The sequence below is a fragment of the Schistocerca serialis genome, chromosome 2, assembly GCF_023864345.2.
Source record: "Schistocerca serialis cubense isolate TAMUIC-IGC-003099 chromosome 2, iqSchSeri2.2, whole genome shotgun sequence".
Classification (NCBI taxonomy): Eukaryota; Metazoa; Arthropoda; class Insecta; order Orthoptera; family Acrididae; genus Schistocerca; species Schistocerca serialis.
In genome coordinates, this window is record NC_064639.1 from 375,269,861 (window position 1) to 375,290,571 (window position 20,711).

Sequence of the window (20,711 nt, forward strand, 5' to 3'; positions counted from 1 at the left end):
CACTAATCATTATAACCTAATGCATTTTATTGATACACAATTTAAAGTAGCGCTACTAAATAAGAAACAGTCTATTCATAATCTGACTCCAGAAAGTTTTTCTCAATATCTGGTTTAAGCTCTTGAAGTGGGTCATCCCTAGTTGCTGTTCTTGGTTGTCCTTCTTGTGGTAGAATTAAAGTTGTATAGGCGGGATAAATGGAATGTATTTCCTGAAGATTTTCATATTTAGGAAGTTTAAGCATTCGAGTTTGGTTGTACAGAGGTGAAAAGATGACATTCGGAGAGTTTTGCCTTTTCTGTTGGGTTTTGTTAGGTACAAATGAACATTTCTCTCTTTGGTGCCAACTGCTTTGTGACATCTTGCAACTCTCTTTCCTCTTCTGTTTAAGGACTAGGTCTTAACTTTCTCTCTCATCCACTTCACATGGTCTTCCTCAACCTAGCACACCACCAGACTAGATGATGACATCCTCCTCTTTGACGGCTCCAGCTGCACCTCTGTCCACACTAAACCTACCAACCACCAACAGCACCCGCATTTTGACAGCTGTCATCCCTTTCACACCAAAAAATCCCTCCCATGTAGCCCTGGCCACCTGGGGACAGCATATCTGCAGTGACAAAAACCCCCTTGCTCAGTATGCTGAGGGTTTCACCAAGGCCTTCAAAGACAGGCACTATCTCCCAGACCTAGTCCACAACAGATCTCCTGTGCCATTTCCCCTGACATTCCCAATCCTCCCACCATCCCTCAGAACCAGCCACAAAGGAGTGTTCCCTTCATTACCCAGTACCATCGTGGAGTGGAACAGCTGAACCACATGCTTGGCCAGGGCTTTGATTACCTATCATCATGCCCTGAAATGAGAGACATCCTAGCCAAGATACTTGCCACACCTCCTAAAGTGGTGTCTGTAGCCCACTCAGCCTCCATAGCATCCTAGTCCATCCCTATTTTACTCCTGATCCCTACCCTTCGCCACAATGATCATATGCCTGTGGAAGACCCAAGTGCAAAACCTGCTCAATCCACCTACCCAGCACTTCCTATTCCTGTCCCATCACAGGTTTACTGTATCCCATCAGGAGTCGGGCCACTTGCAAAAGCAGTCATCTTATTTCCAGCTCTGCTGCAATCATTGCACAGATTTTTATATTGGTATGACTACCAACCAGCTGCCCACAAGGATGAACAGCCACCGTCCAACTGTGGCCAAGAGCAACGTAGACCACCCTGTGGCACAACATGCAGCTGAACATAACACACTTGATTTCAACGACTGCTTCACTACCCTAGCCATCTGGATCCTTCCCACCACCAGTAGCTTTTTTGATTCAAATGGTTCAAATGGCTCTGAGCACTATGGGACTTAACATCTGTGGTCATCAGTCCCCTAGAACTTAGAACTACTTAAACCTAACTAACCTAAGGACATCACACACATCCATGCGCGAGGCAGGATTCAAACCTGCGACCGTAGCAGTCGCGCGGTTCCGGACTGTGCGCCTAGAACCGCAAGACCACCACGGCCGGCAGCTTTTTTGAACTGCGCAGATGGAGGTTGGATAACCTAGCCAAGATACTTGCCACACCTCTTAAAGTGGTGTCTGTAGCCCACTCAGCCTCCATAGCATCCTAGTCCATCCCTATTTTACTCCTGATCCCTACCCTTCGCCACAATGATCTGTGCTCCTGCCCGGCCTAAACCTACAGTAACATACTGTCCCCACACCCTCCATCCAATGGTTACTACCTACTCTGTCCTATTGTCTTCTCCCCTTTCTTATTTCCCACCCTGTTTATTTCCACCCCTTTGTCAATGTATCCGCACATCTTTCCCCGCTCCTCTTCTTTTTTGCTGCTTTTTTTCCCCCACCTCCCTGCCCCATGACCTCACCTCCTCCCTGCACACTACCCCATAACACATTTCTCTCTCCCCCCATCCATACACTTGTACCCCTTCCCCTTCCCTGCCCCCTCCAGATTGCTGCTTGCATCCCAAGTGATAGCTGCATTCAGACCTGAGATGCATTCAGACCTGAGATGCTGGAATTGGCGACCATGTGCCAGCTGTGTGTGTGTGTGTGTGTGTGTGTGTGTGTGTGTGTGTGAACACGCACACGCACTTTTTTTTAACTGATGAAGTCTGTGGCCAAAAGGTTTATGTAAGTGTTTATTAATTGTGCCTGTCTGCAACTTGACATGTCTTCTAGAACGTAAGTAGCAATCTGTCTTTTCCTACACTGTTGATATTCCTACCTGGAGTTTCCACTGTTTAGTTTTCTTTTTGTTTACCACAGAGCAGCACACAGTGGTCTTTCACTTTTATCCCTTTGCCACAACAATATTACATGTTTTACCATGCTCTAGATACACTGTTCCCATTTTTCTGGGAACTGTCACTTGTACCCTTTTGCTTCTGAACCCCTCATATAATAGAGCATCTTAGGGTCCCTTGGCATCCCACTGTGCAGAATTTAACTGTAGAATTTTTTCTTAGGGTCATTTTGATTACAGTTTTGTTAGTACAAAGCATTCCTGAGAGGTATCAGTGAAGTGAACAGTCAGACTGCTGCTGATCCTTTTTGCTAAACCACTCGTGCATAGGAAGAGCGTTAGTGACACTCCCTTTCCCTCTTCGTTGGGGCACACCCAAACCAGTATTGCATAAGCTTGTCAAATAGACAAAAATTATCTGAACAAATGATATACTTGTGAAGATGCTGCTTATTATTGTATTTATGTTATCTGTCAACCTTGTGGCACTGCATCCAAAGCTTTTCAGATATCTTTGGAATGGCATATCAAGTGTTTGAAAGATATGAAACGAGGATAATTTTCAAAAACTCAATATGATAAGTTAATGATTGGCGAACTAGTACCACGGACAGTCTGAACAGTGTTTTCATATATCCCTACATCTAATGAAGCTCAAGGTTTGGCTTGATGATTTAAAAGGTCTGGTAGTATGTTGTTCAATACAGCACTGCAGAGGAATGTTTCAACATACCTACTACTCCATCAATTAGAATTTATTGTATGTATTACTCATATGCCATGACTCTTAATAATTAAACTGTAGGCTTGACCACTTGTGTAGGATAATTCTGCACAAGCATTTGGACAGCTTGAACTACCTGAAGCTTGATCGATTTTCTATTATGCACGCATACCAATGGAAACATGCTTGAGAGTGTGTACAAATCATACACACGTTTCTACAAGCAGATGTCAGTCACGAGGCTATCTTTATAGTGGCACTATGTTGAGTGATTTGAAGCATTTCAACTGCAAATTACGTGTATATGAAAGTCAGCATTAAATCAAAAGCCTTTCATAGTCAGGTGAAGAGAGCTGCTGCACACATTACACAATACATAGCAACTGATTGTCAGATAAATCATCATTAAAAAAAAAAAAACTGACAGATCATACTTGAGAAAGGAAAAAAATGGAACTACTTTATTAATCTGGGGCACGAAGAGAAACACTTTCATATTACAGATATCCATACATGCGTACTTGAGATTTCACAGCCCTATATATTGCGAGAGATCACAATAGTGCTTTCAGTCTTTCATGTGGTAGTGTCGTAATTTCATTATTCTCACCAGCTTTTTAACCAATGGCAATATGAGCAACAGGGGGGCCAGGTGTGTATCTCCACTGACCCTAAAAAAGATTACACATTTCATGTGCACGTATAAGCAATAGAAAGGGTAACAAAGTGAGAACTGGTTTTACGTTTTATTAACCAGTATTTGCACCACACATCATGTTTCCTCTACTTCTTTAATCTTCAACAAGGTTACATCAGCTACAGAATCTAATGTAAAGGACTGTATTAAGTTTCTTGTAGAGTGCATTAAGGGGCTATTTGTTGGGTAACTACTATAGCACAATTAAACAGTACCTTCAAAGGGCTCTTAAAATTAATGTAATAGGTTGTTATATTATATTAGAACTAAAATTTCAAACATGTAAATCTTTGTACTGCTCTTGAACACTATCTTCCACATTCTGGAGATCTCTTTGCAAAGGATCCATGAGACATGATTCATAGGCAGGGGGAAGGGGGAAGATGTGTTTATGCAGAACATGTTAAACTTTTACCCTGGCAATTTGTAATTTTACTACTTCTAGTTGTACATGCGATTCCTGCCATCTTTTTACCTCAGATGCTGCTTAGGAAGGAAATGTTAATTACACAATGACAATAAATATTTCTGTTTTAATGAATATGTTCCATGATATTAGTGAATACAGTGATTTTTATTTTCAAAAAACTGTAAATGTGATTCACACTAACTTATTTCAGTCACACAGCAATTCAAAATGAGTTTAACCTCTACATATTATTTTGTTTAAAGTACATCACTTACCACTCAGGAGTTTTCCAGTTCTTCTTTCATATACTATTACTCTAGTTTGTGGTTTTGGTATGTGGTGAGACAACTGGTCCACTGCATGCTTGTTTATTCCACCTGACTGGTTTGACTTTGTGACAGAAGCAGCTGTAGCAACATTCTGCTGCGACTCTTCTGCATGTTTCAAAATGCAAGCATGACTGCAGTAGATACTGGACTGCCGAGCTTCTTTCTTACATACAATACAGGATGTCACTGACCCAACATCTGCGTCACTGCAATCAATGCAAATTTGTTTCTTCTTACAATCAATGGAAGACAATAGAAAATCAACCACAAAAATACCATAGAATCAGTTTCATACTACATTTTTTTCTACATTTAAGTGAAAGCAGCAATGTAGGAATAAAGATATTACAGTAATGACAATTACAAGAACAAAACAATGAATAAAAATAAGGACAGGAAACTACTCCCCTTCAGCTGTTGGTGTGTGGAACATTTTACTACATTTCAATGTAGTACCTATTTTTGCAGTTTCAAGTACTGACATCCCCCCCCCCCCCAAACCACTGTTTGAGAAGTTCATAGGAACAAATGAGGGAGAGGTGGTGGTAGCAAAACAAGGAGAGGGTAATATAATCATGAAACTGTGTCACTGAATATGAGGGCTACAGTTTAACCCTTTTGCGGCTACACATGAGCTCTTTGCATCCCATGTTGAGGCTGCTTTTGTTATGGCTGTACTGCTCACAAATGCTGGTGCCTTTGCTGAGAGACGGCATTCCGGCTGATATGCAATACTTATCACCACTTTTTAAGAAAACTATTGGATAAAAAAATTTACTTGCACATCTTACAGTCTGATATCTTCCCTTGATAAAGGACTGAATTGCGTTTTTTATATGCCACAGTTACAGTGCTGCATCAAATTAAGTAAAACACTGCGTGAAATTTTAAAGATTTTGCAGAGGTAAATACGCATTGTGTAAACTTTGCTTGTGTTTGATTTTAGCTCATACATTGCAGTGAATGAAATTTAGATAAGATATCATTTTCAACCCAACCATCCCCAATTTTTATCAAATTTGATATTTTTATTGTACATGATGTGAGATGACAAATTACGGCACAAGTAGAACATAAGTAGCTGCCCGAATTTCTGAAAATGTGCTTAAAATTCAACAAAGGTAGCTGTAACTTCTGTTCTGACAGAGATAGCACAGTGGAACAAGTCATTCCGGAAAGGGATGGGGACAAGCTTTCAAATGATACACAACATGGCCATATTTAAACAATGTACACAATTAAGGTCAGTGCCCTTGTCCTTTGACCTCAAAAAAACGCTGGCAGGTCGATAGACACACAAACAAACACACAAAATTCAAGCTTTCGCAACCAACGGTTGCTTCATCAGGAAAGAGGGAAAGACGAAAGGATGTGGGTTTTAAGGGAGAGGGTAAGGAGTCATTCCAATCCCGGGAGTGGAAAGACTTACCTTAGGGGGAAAAAGGACAGGTATACACTCGCACACACACCCATATCCAACCGCACATACACAGACACAAGCAGACATGTCTAGGGAAAATATTTGGCGCAACTAACAACAATGGAATATGGATCAAGAAACCTACAGAGGAACTGTACAAACATAAGGAGACAATAACAGAAAAGATTAGAAAACGCAGACTACAATTCTATGGACACCTATACAGAACGCCATCACACAGGCTGACCAAACAGATCTTTGACTGGGTAACCACTAGAAACAACAAATGGGTGGCAGAGGTAGAAAACGACCTGAACCAACTCAACATAACAGCAGACACAATAAACGACAGAATAAAATTCAGAAACATCATTAACAAAAGTAAACTACATGAGATACAATTTGACAAACGAACAGGCATAAAATGGACCGAAGAACGCAAGCAAGATCACAGCCAGAAGATGAAAGAAATATGGGCAACCAAAAAGGCAATCAAGATGAAGCCGAAGACACAAAGCCGACAAGAAGCATGGACAGAGGACCGGAAACAGAAACACAGCGAGCGAATGAGGGAAGTTTGGGCAGCAAGGAAGGCAGCAAAAGGAACTGTCCAAATACGCTCTTTAAGGGCAAAACACCAATAATAATAATAATAATAATAATAATAATAATATATCTAAAAACAAAGATGATGTGGCTTACCAAATGAAAGTGCTGGCTGGTCGATAGACACACAAACAAACACAAACATACACACAAAATTCAAGCTTTCGCAACCAACGGTTGCTTCGTCAGGAAAGAGGGAAGGAGAGGGAAAGACGAAAGGATGTGGGTTTTAAGGGAGAGGGTAAGGAGTCATTCCAATCCCGGGAGCAGAAAGACTTACCTTAGGGGGAAAAAAGGGCAGGTATACACTCGCACACACACACATATCCATCCGCACACACACAGACACAAGCAGACATTTGTAAAGGCAAAGAGTTTGGGCAGAGATGTCAGTCGAGGTGAAAGTACAGAGGCAAAGATGTTGTTGACAGACAGGTGAGGTATGAGCGGCGGCAAATTGAAATTAGAAATTAGCGGAGATTGAGGCCTGGCAGATAACGAGAAGAGAGGAGATGCTGAAGGGCAAGTTCCCATCTCCGGAGTTCTGACAGGTTGGTGTTAGTGGGAAGTATCCAGATAACCCGGACGGTGTAACACTGTGCCAAGATGTGCTGGCTGTGCACCAAGGCGTGTTTAGCCACAGGGTGATCCTCATTACCAAAAAACACTGTCTGCCTGTGTCCATTCATGCGAATGGACAGTTTGTTGCTGGTCATTCCCACATAGAAAGCTTCACAGTGTAGGCAGGTCAGTTGGTAAATCACGTGGGGGCTTTCACACGTGGCTCTGCCTTTGATCATGTACACCTTCCGGGTTACAGGACTGGAGTAGGTGGTGGTGGGAGGGTGCATGGGACAGGTATTACACTGGGGGCGGTTACAAGGGTAGGAGCCAGAGGGTAGGGAAGGTGGTTTGGGTATTTCATAGGGATAAACTAACAGGTTACGAAGGTTAGGTGGACGGCGGAAAGACACTCTTGGTGGAGTGGGGAGGATTTCATGAAGGATGGATCTCATTTCAGGGTAGGATTTGAGGAAGTTGTATCCCTGCTGGAGAGCCACATTCAGAGTCTGATCCAGTCCCGGAAAGTATCCTGTCACAAGTGGGACACTTTTGGGGTTCTTCTGTGGGAGGTTCTGGGTTTGAGGAGATGAGGAAGTGGCTCTGGTTATTTGCTTCTGTACCAGGTCGGGAGGGTAGTTGCGGGATGCAAAAGCTGTTTTCAAGTTGTTGGTGTAATGGTTCAGGGATTCCGGACTGGAGCATATTCGTTTGCCACGAAGACCTAGGCTGTAGGGAAGGGACCGTTTGATGTGGAATGGGTGGCAGCTGTCATAATGGAGGTACTGTTGCTTGTTGGTGGTTTTGATGTGGACGGACGTGTGAAGCTGGCCATTGGACAGGTCGAGGTCAACATCAAGGAAAGTGGCATGGGATTTGGAGTAGGACCAGGTGAATCTGATGGAACCAAAGGAGTTGAGGTTGGAAACCATCCTTGTAACCATTGATGCCACTTCCTTATACACAAATATTCCGCACGTCCAGGGCCTCGCTGCAATGGAGCACTTCCTTCCACGCTGATCACCTGCCACCCTACCTAAAACCTCTTTTCTCATTACCTTAGCCAGCTTCATCCTGACCCACAACTTCTCCACTTTCGAAGGCCAGACATACCAACAATTAAAGGGAACAGCCATGGGTACCAGGACGGCCCCCTCGTACGCCAACCTATTCATGGGTCGCTTAGAGGAAGCCTTCTTGGTTACCCAGGCCTGCCAACCCAAAGTTTGGTACAGATTTATTGATGACATTTTCATGATCTGGGCTCACAGTGAAGAAGAACTCCAGAATTTCCTATCCGACCTCAACTCCTTTGGTTCCATCAGATCACCGGGTCCTACTTCAAATCCCATGCCACTTTCCTTGACGTTGACCTCCACCTGTCCAATGGCCAGCTTCACACGTCCGTCCACATCAAACCCACCAACAAGCAACAGTACCTCCATTATGACAGCTGCCACCCATTCCACATCAAACGGTCCCTTCCCTACAGCCTAGGTCTTCGTGGCAAACAAATCTGCACAAGTCCAAAATCCCTGAACCATTACACCAACAACCTGAAAACAGCTTTCGCATCCCGCAACTACCCTCCCGACCTGGTACAGAAGCAAATAACCAGAGCCACTTCCTCATCTCCTCAAACCCAGAACCTCCCACAGAAGAACCCCAAAAGTGCCCCACTTGTGACAGGATACTTTCCGGGACTGGATCAGACTCTGAATGTGGCTCTCCAGCAGGGATACAACTTCCACAAATCCTGCCCTGAAATGAGATCCATCCTTCATGAAATCCTCCCCACTCCACCAAGAGTGTCTTTCCGCCGTCCACCTAACCTTCGTAACCTGTTAGTTCATCCCTATGAAATCCCCAAACCACCTTCCATACCCTCTGGCTCCTACCCTTGTAACCGCCCCTGGTGTAAAACCTGTCCCATGCACCCTCCCACCACCACCTACTCCAGTCCTGTAACCCGGAAGGTGTACACGAACAAAGGCAGAGCCACGGGGGAAAGCACCCACAAGATTTACCAACTGACCTGCCTACACTGTGAAGCTTTCTATGTGGGAATGACCAGCAACAAACTGTCCATTCGCATGAATGGACACAGGCAGACAGTGGTTGTTGGTAATGAGGATCACCCTGCGGCTAAACATGCCTTGGTGCACGGCCAGCACATCTTGGCACAGTGTTACACCGTCCGGGTTATCTGGATACTTCCCACTAACACCAAACTGTCAGAACTCCGGAGATGGGAACTTGCCCTTCAGCATTTCCTCTCTTCTCGTTATCCGCCAGGCCTCAACCTCCGCTAATTTCAATTTGCCGCCACTCATACCTCACCTGTCTGTCAACAACATCTTTGCCTCTGTACTTCCACCTCGACTGACATCTCTGCCCAAACCCTTTGCCTTTACAAATGTCTGCTTGTGTCTGTGTATGTGCGGATGGATATGTGTGTGTGTGTGTGTGTGTGTGTGTGTGTGTGTGTGTGTGTGCGAGTGTATACCTGTCCTTTTTTCCCCCTAAGGTAAGTCTTTCCGCTCCCGGGATTGGAATGACTCCTTACCCTCTCCCTTAAAACCCACATCCTTTCGTCTTTCCCTCTCCTTCCCTCTTTCCTGACGAAGCAACCGTTGGTTGCGAAAGCTTGTATTTTGTGTGTATGTTTGTGTGTCTATCGACCTGCCAGCACTTTCGTTTGGTAAGTCACATCATCTTTGTTTTTAGATATATTATTCCCATGTGGAATGTTTCCCTCTATTATATTCATATTAATAATAATTAGATAATTAATAATATATATACGTACACACACACACACACACACACACACACACACACACACACACACACAAGATAACATACTAAAAAACCAAGCTAGAATGGCACTTCAATTACAACTACCCGATTAGAAAATGAGGTTTTTTCCCAAATTCGTCACTCAAAAAATCAGAGTCATCTTATATTTGCAGATTGAACTATTGCTGCTGATGGCGGCATTTTTACGTTGTTTAATAGAGCATATAGGGGTCACCTTACATTTACAGATGAAGCTTGGGCTATTGACATCATGCACAGATTTATTTTGAAAAATTCGGAAAGGCAGGGGTCAGCATCTGATATTCATGTTCTAATGGGCTCAAGATTTTCAGATATGCGTGCTTTATATAGAATTGACATTACTCAAACAATCACGTGACATTTGATTCGCATGACACTAGTGCAAGGGCTATGCGAGAAACTACGAGCTAGCTTCTACAAGAATCTACTGCTTTGCTTAAAATTTTACAATTTTCTTAAACACAAGAGGTAATAGCACTAAATTAAATCATTTTACAAATTCTTGTTGTACCTGAACAAGTTTGCAACAAAAGTTCTCATACTGAGAGACCGTAATGATTTACCAAACCGGTGCACATGTGAGAAATTCTGCCACTGTTTATGTATTAGTATACTGGGTAAAAACATTACCAGCTTTTAATCAGTTTTAGAACATGATGGTGACATTAAGATGAAAGAAGAAGGAAAATTAATCTAGAATGAAATGTCTAACAAACAAAATAAATTATAGTGGCAAGACTGATCGTGGAGATAGTGTAGGTACAGACGTCATTCGATCATGAGATGAGCGAAAGTTCGAAAACTGGAATGAATCATGACTGTGACCTTTTATTTACATATTAGTTGCTGTTCTTACACATGACTTGCACTGTAGGTAATGTTGCAGTCCATCTTTTGCATTTGCTCGAGCACAGAACTACAAAAGGCTTGGAAGAGGAACAGTGATACTAGCTTGGCTAAAAACTAGATGAGTGCAGGGAGGGGAGTATGAGCAGACAGCAAATTAAATCATGTTGCCAACCAGGGGAATCTATACTGCGTGCTTTGGCTTTTTAGGAACATCTAACATGTTTAAACTGTAGTTTGCTTGAATGCATTTGTAGTTAGAAGTGAAATGACTTTAAAATTGGACAACAGTCTTGATTTCTGCAGGAGACTATACAAATCTAGATAAGGGTCAGTGGCGCACTAAGGTATTTCATGCTGACATGTTGTTGACAGTCACTGTGACATGTCAAGAACGAAAGGGGGTGTGTGGTCCTACGCAGCCAATGAGAAAGCAGCCGGCAGACAATTAGTTTGGAAGCAAGAGACATTGTCTCATCACCACATAAGCAAAATCTGATATATATTTGGATAGAAACAACAGTGTTCTTAGATCCCACGGTAACCACAACCTATTGCAACATTTTCGGAAAAAATAGCAAAATATTTGCAACAATGAAGATTAAAAATAGTGATATCAAAGACGACAGGGTGAGTGAAAAATGTAGAAAAGAATGGTCAAATTAATGTAAACAATTTCTTTTCATTTATTTTATTTTATTTCTCCTTGCATTATCAATATGTAGACAATGTATTTAGAATAGGTGTTGTTTTAACTTTTTAGGCATTTATATTATGTCAATAAAGCGGTTTGTAATTTCGATTACTCAAAATATGTTAAAAATAAATTTTGCTTTAAAAGTCTCTTGGGGGGGGGGGGAGGTAGTCTTATATTTGGGTAAATACAGTAAATTAATATGCACAGCAATGTGACGCAGTAAAGCAATACAAATAGTATGCAGATTGCAACAATATGATACGAAGTGGCGAAAAACATGTTAACCATTAAAATGGCAATGTGATAGCAACACACAATAAGGAAGCAACACGAACAGGCCACTAGCAACCATTCGTATTTTGACCAACCACAGGTACACTGACAATCTGGAAAGAGGCCAATAGCATGCATTCTTGTTTTAACCAATTACATTAAACTCAGAAGGTGGGTAGACCAATAGCAAGTATTCTTGTGTAGCACGCTGCAAGGTCACTTACATGTTATTAAGTTTTGTTACCTGACAATAAGTCAGAAGATGGGAAATCATGAAAGTGAAGTGTTTCCTTTTGAAGCTTGGATGGCAACATAGATGCTGCATGTACAGAGGAAGTTACAGCAAAAGTGTCGTATTTTGTGATTATATACAAATCTACTGGTTGAAGGTAAGAGTTAGAAAGGATCACATATTTATGTAATCTCTTCAGGAAAAATGAACCCAACAGATACAAGAAAAGTTACGTCAAGTGTAAATGTGGATGGTTCATACGATCAGTGGCATAATGACACACCACAAAAAATGTAACACGGAAGGAAAAAATTAACACAATAACAAGGGCATGTGACTGAACAAAGTAAATTCAGACAGACAAAATTACAAGCCTGTGTAACTCATATGATTCAGACAAATCTGTAGCCCCAAATATAGCTTTAGTTGCATTAAATGATAGTCTGGTAACTCTTGGTGAGTAGAGACAGAGAAGAAGAGACAGAGAGAAAACATACGCACAGAAAATTTTTTAAAAAGTGTCAGAGCTAATCCTAATTAAATATGTACCCAGTGTGAGACAAAATGCACAGGGTAATACAAATATGTGGGGTGGAACAAATATGGAATCTGAAATTATAATGCAATTGAAAGAGTAATTCAGTAGTAGCACCAAAAGGAGTGAGAAGATCCAGATACTGACACTTCTTCGGAAAAAGCTGAAGCATTTGAAGGACTGAAAATTAATTTGGAGCCTCAAACTACTTAGCGAGAAAAGCAAAACATTTAGTAAAAAAATGTGGCATCTTAGCAATTCCTAATCTGAGACTTGGAAATATTTAAGTGAACACATTGTGAACTGTGTCACAGAATTTTACAACAGACAAGACATTAGCTGTTTTTTGTCTGGGAAGAAGGATTTTGTTTCTGTTAAGGAAAATGGTTACAGGGTTTATAAACGAAAACGACTGGTGTTGAGAAACCAGAACGAGCTGTATCAAGCATTCAGAGGTACACATCCAGAACTGAAAATATGCTTATTCAAATTTTGCCAATTATAACCTAAAAACTGCATTCAGGCTCGTGCAACCAGTACCCACATAGTGTGTATGTTTGCAGTATTTACCAAAGTGTGAAACTTATGTTGGAAGGTTGCAGAATGAAGGAGCTGGCACATGATGCTGACTACCAACTTAGCATGTACAAACACTGTCTGCCTTCAATAATTCGTAATTTCTCAAAGCTGAAAGGTTATATGTCAATAAGCAAAAACTGCCCAGTTCACATTCTTTCTTGACATACCTTGGACAGCTGTTTGACAAAAATAGAATTGGTGAGGTAACATACAAACTGGATATACCTACAAATAGAGCAACTCTCCAGACATGTCTATTTTCTGTGGAAGACTTCTTAGAAAACCTCATCAACAAAATGAAAAATCTCCAGCTATACTACTTCATAGGCCTCTAACAGTTTGACCCTTCATGACAATGAATACATCGTTATATGTGATTTTGTAGAAAATGATGAATTTGTCCTGCAGGATAAGGTCCAAGGGTTTCACTAGACCAACGCAAAGGCTACCATTCATCCATTTACTCTTTATTATAAATATCCAGAAGCCGATGCAATTGGATCACATTTCATTTGTCGTCATATCAGAATGCTTTACCATGACACTGTCAGTGTTTATCTTTTTTTTAAAAAAAAGGGTTCAAATGGCTCTGAGCACTATGGGACTTAACATCTGTGGTCATCAGTCCCCTAGAACTTGGAACTACTTAAACCTAACTAACCTAACGACATCACACACATCCATGCCCGAGGCAGGATTCGAACCTGTGACCGTACGGGTCACGCGGTTCCAGACTGAAGCGCCTAGAACCGCATGGCCACACCGGCCGGCTATCTTTTTCAACATCATTTGGTTAAATGAATGGTGTCTCAGTTCCATAGGACACCTGAGTACACATATTACTTCACAAATGGTGCTGCAGACTAGTATAAAAAAACCACAAGAATTTTGAAAACGTATCTTTTCATCAGAGTGCCCTCAATTTCTGTGCAGAGTGGCATTTGTTTGTCATATCACATAGCAAAGGACCATGTGATGGTATCTCTGGTGCATCAAGTGACTTGCTGTCCGTGCCAGTCTGCAGTGCATCCATAAGCCTCAGATAATGACACACAGATAGTTATTTGAATGGTTTTTCAAGAACGTTGCACTGTACCACTTTCATTATACAACCAACAGTCTAACAATGAGTATGATGAAGAATCATCTCTCTTCCAAGAGCACTTTGATCAGATTTGCACATTTGCTTGTACCCACCAGTTACATGGTATTATTGCCACTGGGCATAACAAAATTCAAATGAAAGTTTCCTCCAATTCACCAGACATAGCTAACACGGACTTAACAAGACTGATACCTTAATGATATCACAGAGTTTGTTGCATTTATGTACTAAAGTCACTGGATGTTTGGGGTGTTTTTAGTGTTAATGACGATACCAGTGGGGTTACAATTTAGCTTTCTACATTCTCAAAGTCCTTCACCTTCTTTTGTACACCCCGAGAAAACGACAGCTTTACTGTGGGCAAGAAAGACATTCCTACAAAGGCTGATGTGAGAACAGCAACAGGCCAAACGTACATCTTTCCACCAAAAGATGCACTAACAGCATTGCACCCTGTTGTACAATAAAGGAAGATTAGAGTTCAACATCCTGTTGACATCGAGGCTATTAGAGATGCAGCAGAAGCTCAGACTGGTCCAAGGATGGGAAAGGAAATCCGCCGTGACCCTTCAAAGGAACCATCTCACAGCATTTGTCTGGAGCGATTTAGGGAAATCATGGAAAACCTAATTCAAGACAGCCAGACGTGGGCTGGAACTGTCATCCTCCAGAATGCGAGTCCACTGTGCTAACTGCTGCGCCACTTCGCTCAGTCTCTTGCTATACAATATGGTAGATGCCGATGATGCATTTGTCATTGTGCTCGTTTGTTTGAATTTGAGTCTGTTTGCCATGCCTTCCAACATGTACTTTGGCTAAGGCGATTGTACAATGTTTCGCATTACTGGAAGTGAAGGTCTGGGGGTCATACTCTGTGACGTGGCGTAGTACAAATGCTTGCTATTGGCCTGTTCACATTACTTACTTAATGTGAGTTGCTATCATATCACCTTTCTAACAGTTAACAAGTTTTTCAGTATTTAACATTATTTTGTTGCAGTCTGCATACAATCTGTATTGTTGTGACCGTGAATATCAATTTGTCTCTCCTAATCCAAATGTCATCCCAACCTGACTTGTTAGTAGGTGTGCAATGTAACGTGAAGAAGCAAAAATAATTTTTTCAAAAATTCCGAAAGTGACATGTTTTGAGATATTCAAGGTCAAACGACACGGGCATTGACCATATTTGTATAAATAGTTTAAATATGGCCATGTTGGGTATCATCTGAAATTTTTATTACCTGTTTCACTGTCTTAGCTCTATTAGAACAGAAGTTACAGCCATTTGTGTCAGCAGAGTCTGTCAAATTTTAGGCACATTTTCAGAACTTTGGGAAGTCATTATTTTTGCTGTACTTGTGCTACAATTCTGTAATTTGCCGTTATTCATTCTCTTGTTGTGTACAATGAACACATCAAATCTGATTAAAATCAGAGGTGGTCAGGTTAGGAGATGTGCTCATTTGACATGAAAAGACTCATACAAGAAACGCACCACACCTTGTGGATGATGTTAATAGTTTTGCATGTAGCATTATTTGCTTCACAAGCTTCTATGCAACACAAATCAATCAGCTGGAGAAGACTGGTTGCCTACCCTCATTTTTGTTCATGAATTAAGCGGTTCATTTAATTGTGCCCATTAATACATAATATTACAAAATGCTTGTAGACAGTGGTTTAATATAATTAAACTAAAACTCTACTGTAACTACACATAAGGCTAAAATAAGGTTAATATAGTTACAAGCATTAAACCAGTTGAAAGATAAATTTTTAACAAAGAAGCAAGTACTAAGAGACTTACACTACTGGGAAAAAATAATGTCAAAAATCTACAATAGGAAATTATTATATTTCAATGTTTCCTTCGTCTCTACCTTAAGTATGATATTCGGGTTTGGGTTTTTCCAAGTTTCATAATTAAAAATTCCTTTTACCATAACAACAACTCCATTTTCAAATGGAGTTGACAGTTTTATCTGCTGACAACAGATTTCCACATGCTTTTGCCACCAAATTGTACCAAAAAATGACACTTTTTCATGATATCTTTAAAAGAGCATTAATCAAACTGCATATTTTTGTAGTACACAATTATAAAAATGAACACCATTAAATGCACCACTTTAACTTTACAAACATGTAAATGAACTTCACACCTGCATTGTTTTCTTGTATCAGCCAATCACAACACCAGATACGTGATATCACGCAAATGTGAATCTGGTGGTACGTTAGACCACTGAGTGTTTGTTTCAGTATTTATTCAATATCATTTTTACTATTCTGTGAAATCAAGTCAATTACCCAAACAGACATTTGCATACATCAGAACACTGCTTTGAGGATTCAGGGCGGCGCCACGACCCTGGACTGAATCCACATGATGGATAAACAACGAGAGTTGGTGTGCAGACTAGCCTGGATGTGGTTTTTTAAGCCGTTTCCCCCACATCCGAATAGTTGAATATTGAGCCAGTACTTATGCAAAGAATGACGTTAGATGCAGACTGAAAGGATCCACAAATTTCATCGAGGTGGGGAGGATGGTGACAGACAGGGCACCTGACCACCCTCTATGGTCACATCCAAAAATTAACATGCTGAATCCATGAAGATACAGAATATAAGGACAGGAAAAAGAAGAAATAAATGAAATCTGTGGCGATAGAACAATCTGTAGTACATCCGGAGGTCTGACTGGATGTCACACAAACCGCACAGGCGCCGCATCGATTTACACGTGAACGAAGTTGAAGTGTCACATTTGGTTTTTTCCATATTTATACTCGCATACTATGAAAACATAAAAGTTAAACCAATGCATCACATTAAAGATCTGCCTCTAGAATACAACGTCTTTTCTACGTTTTGTCGTACAAACCTGTTGGAAAGTATAGTGTTGACAGATAAAACTGTTACCACCTGATGTCATATCTAATGTGCTGCTACTTTAAACAGTACTTTTAACATTATGCGTGTACCTCAGACTTGAGAAAAAAAGTCAAGATACAACTTAGAACCTTTTTATACCTAGACGAGGAAAATGACAAATTTTACAACATTTTGTAACGAGCACTGATTTCGCATTACACAAATAAAAATCATCAATGTTATGTAATCCTCTCTCCCACACGAGGCAATCAAGGTGTAGGGGGAGAAGAAGAGGAGGAGGAGGAGGAGGAGGAGGAGATGATGATGATGATGATGATGATGATGATGATACATGTGGAACCTTTGAAATCATGTTCAAGAAAGCATTTCAACATTTTATTTAATTTGTAAATGCAGTAACTTCAGTGTGTCACCACTACAGGTTTCAATAGTACCATATACACTAAAAAATTTCAATGCTCAATGTAAAATGGCATGTAAATAGTTGCTAGTGAGTCTTCTGGGCTGTAAAGCTGTGCTCCAAGAAACATTTTGGTTCCTGATGTTTTGGCCAGAGCTGCACTGGACATCTTCAGCTGTGCTCCTGGGGCATGTGGTTGATTTTACATATGATCAGCAGAGATAATCATTATCAGAGGAAAAAAAATATAACTTTCTATTGTCACCTGCAAAGGATAAAACCTTATCTATTGATTCTGCAGAGCCACTTTTGATATATTATTTATGGCTTCTTGTTTTCTGTTAAGGTTATCATATTCTGCTTGATTCTGTATATAGACGTGGATTATAATTTTGTCATTGTAGATAAAATTCTGGTTACAGAAAACTTTCAATTCATGATATCTTATCTTGCTGCTGCTGATTTTTTCGTTTTTCCAGTCGCCGAAGACTTTAATGTTCTTTCAATCTTGTATTCATGCTTCTCTTGTTAGTTCCAATGTAGACCTCCAAGGAATCTTATATATCCCATGTCCTGTCAGAGGAGGGAGTTTATTCTTTACAGATTGGAGTGCCTGACGTATTTTCTTAGTTGGTCTAGAACCTGGTCTGATGTTATGTTTCTATAAAATCTTCCCAATCCGATTGTAACAATAAATTATTATCCAGTACTATATAGAGAAGCAATCAAAATACATAAGCATGGGTATAGTTATAACAGAAAAGAAGCGGCCATGAAACTTAGTGACAGTGGCTCTGCAGAACTAAGACAAGTTTTTATCCCTGACAGGTGACAGTCCATACTTAACTTTCACCTCTGACAAGGATTATACCTGCTGATTATGTCTAAACTCAACCACACCCATTGTACACAGTATTTATGTCACACTCTGACAAGAATCAGTGACGCCAGGAGCACTTCCGAAGACGTTCAACGCAGCTCTGGATGAAACATCAGGAACCAAAACCATTCTTGGACCACAGACATACAACCCAGAAGGCTCACCCGCAACTAAGACATCCAGTCATGAAAACCTGCACTGTAGGAACACAAATACAGTGCATCCGTTACTGCTATGTTTTATAGATGCAATTCTAATGTTCATTCCCTGATCAAAAATAGTATTAAAAATGAGAGACTTGTTTTAAGAACTAAAATACTATTAATATAAAAGCTACCTCTGATAGCTCTGGTTTGATTCATTCTCCACATTTTGCTTTGTATCTTCATTTGACAAAGGAGGCAGGTTATTCTGTCCAGTTATCTTCTCTTCATTCTGAAATTCTTTGACATCTTTCCCTTGTTCAGAACAAGTGGCAGGAGACAACAGGGGGCTGTCATCTTTTGTTTCTGTTTGGTTCTCAGTTTGTGTTGCTCTCCTTGTATCTTTATCTTTCCCAGATTTTCTCTTTGGATCTTTGTCTTTACTTTTTTCAGCTGACTCATTTTTTTTAGAACAATTAGGACATGACCATTCCAAGCCTTTATTTTCCATTTGTTGACCTGCCATGGAGAAAGCAGATGCCATTACTTATCAGCTATGGTATTTCTGACTTACAGCAATACAATCATCCTGTAACATTGCCATGAAGTAACTTGTTTGTATGACAGCCACAAAACATACAAAAGCAGACAGTCCCATTCCCTACTGCAGGACAACGTAAGTAAATATTTTTCAAAATTAAACTATTTGAAATGTATGGAAAAATCCATAAATAAAGCATGCCTAACAACAACAACAACAACAAACAAACAAACAAAACCCCATCCTTGCACTGTGAAGGTTACCAGGTACTAAAGGTGATGAACACAGCAAATACATAAGTAACAAAAATATGTTGATATACTTGCCATTGCAGCCACAACGGCCAGAGACAGCCGTCAGAGTGTGTGTGTGTGTGTGTGTGTGTGTGTGTGTGTGTGTGTAGGCGCGCGCGCTCTACTTCAAAAGAAGGCCTTTTGCCCAAAAGCCAAAATGGGTAGCTGTCTTTCTGTCATGCCTGTCGGCAACTCAATGTCTCCTGAATACAGGGAGCAGAAACCTATCCTTTTCATAATACTGTTGTCATTCAACCCTGGACATCCCATTTTTTGGTAATGTAGCTGCAGAATTATAGAATTTAAGATTTCTTCAAATGGAGCTAGGGAGGAAAAGGAAGAAACAATGACTGAACTACAGTAAGATGGACGTAAGCTTGGCAGTAGTTCACTTGCAGATGAATGGCAAAGGATGGATGATACAGACAGCTACTTAAAGAGATCATAAAACTACTTTGAATTTTGAACTTTTGATCTTTTACTACTGTCCATAGTTCCCCATCACACACAGCAGAAAACTGGCAGAAGTCGAAGAGTGAGGGGGCTTCACTGGAAGGAAAGAAACAGAAAGGAATGCATGGAGGGAAAAAATAAATATATAAAAAATAAAAAAGCTATGGCAAGAACAACATGAACAGTATAGTCGCAGATTGTGGAAAAAAAAGGACAAGAAGTAAATGAAAACACGGAGTTGAGGGTATGACATAGTATTTAATATCAATACAAAATACTGAGACATCAGGAAAGAACTTAACAATATTCAGTTAAGTGACAAACATGTGCTCACCGATCCCTTTCTTGTCACTGCACAAATTAAGTCCAAAATATCAATTACATTCTCAGTGAACGTACAAACAAGTTTTAGTGGCTGTGTGAAAACTATTCATACCACCACTGCTAAACCTATGGAAGCCTGAAGAATAAGAAGTCAAATGTGTAACACTATCTTTCATGATACATTCAGTAAATGTGCAGCTTGTGCCACTTTTGAATGGATTTGCTTTCAAAAACATTTGGACACCTGTCCATTTTTTGGATGAAAAAAATACTGTCATATATATTTAAAAAATTCTGTCTTGCAGAGAAAAGAAAAATAATGTTGATGTTGTTATCCCTGATTGAGGGTGCTAATATTGTGGTGCAAGCAACTGATAAGATTTGAAATAAAAGTTAAAAGTTGGAGAAGAACATAAAATGTAACAACAACAGAAAAAAGGGAATGAAAATATAGCAGTAGATGATTGGGTAAGGTTAGCAATGTGAAAGAAGCTGGCATATTTGAGCACTTATATGATAGTAGTAGTAAGGCAACAGGAAACTGCAGTGAGATGGTGATGATAATCACCAATATCTTGCTGCCCATTTACTAACAAGAACACATTACAGTAATTCATTCTCACAGAACTCAGTGGTAATTA

The 20,711-nt window shown here is 40.3% G+C and overlaps 1 protein-coding gene across 1 annotated transcript in view; it reads right to left on the reverse strand.

Annotated features, from left to right (window-relative positions):
• The window catches only part of LOC126457191 (uncharacterized), a 237,090-nt gene that overhangs the window by 20,349 nt on the left and 196,030 nt on the right, over nucleotides 1–20,711 (reverse strand). The window contains exons 14-15 of the mRNA XM_050093282.1: nucleotides 18,654–18,978; nucleotides 4,387–4,646 (exon numbers count right to left, since the gene is read on the reverse strand). Of these exons, the coding sequence (XP_049949239.1) occupies nucleotides 4,387–4,646; nucleotides 18,654–18,978 (585 nt within the window). The remainder of the gene's footprint in view (nucleotides 1–4,386; nucleotides 4,647–18,653; nucleotides 18,979–20,711) is intronic.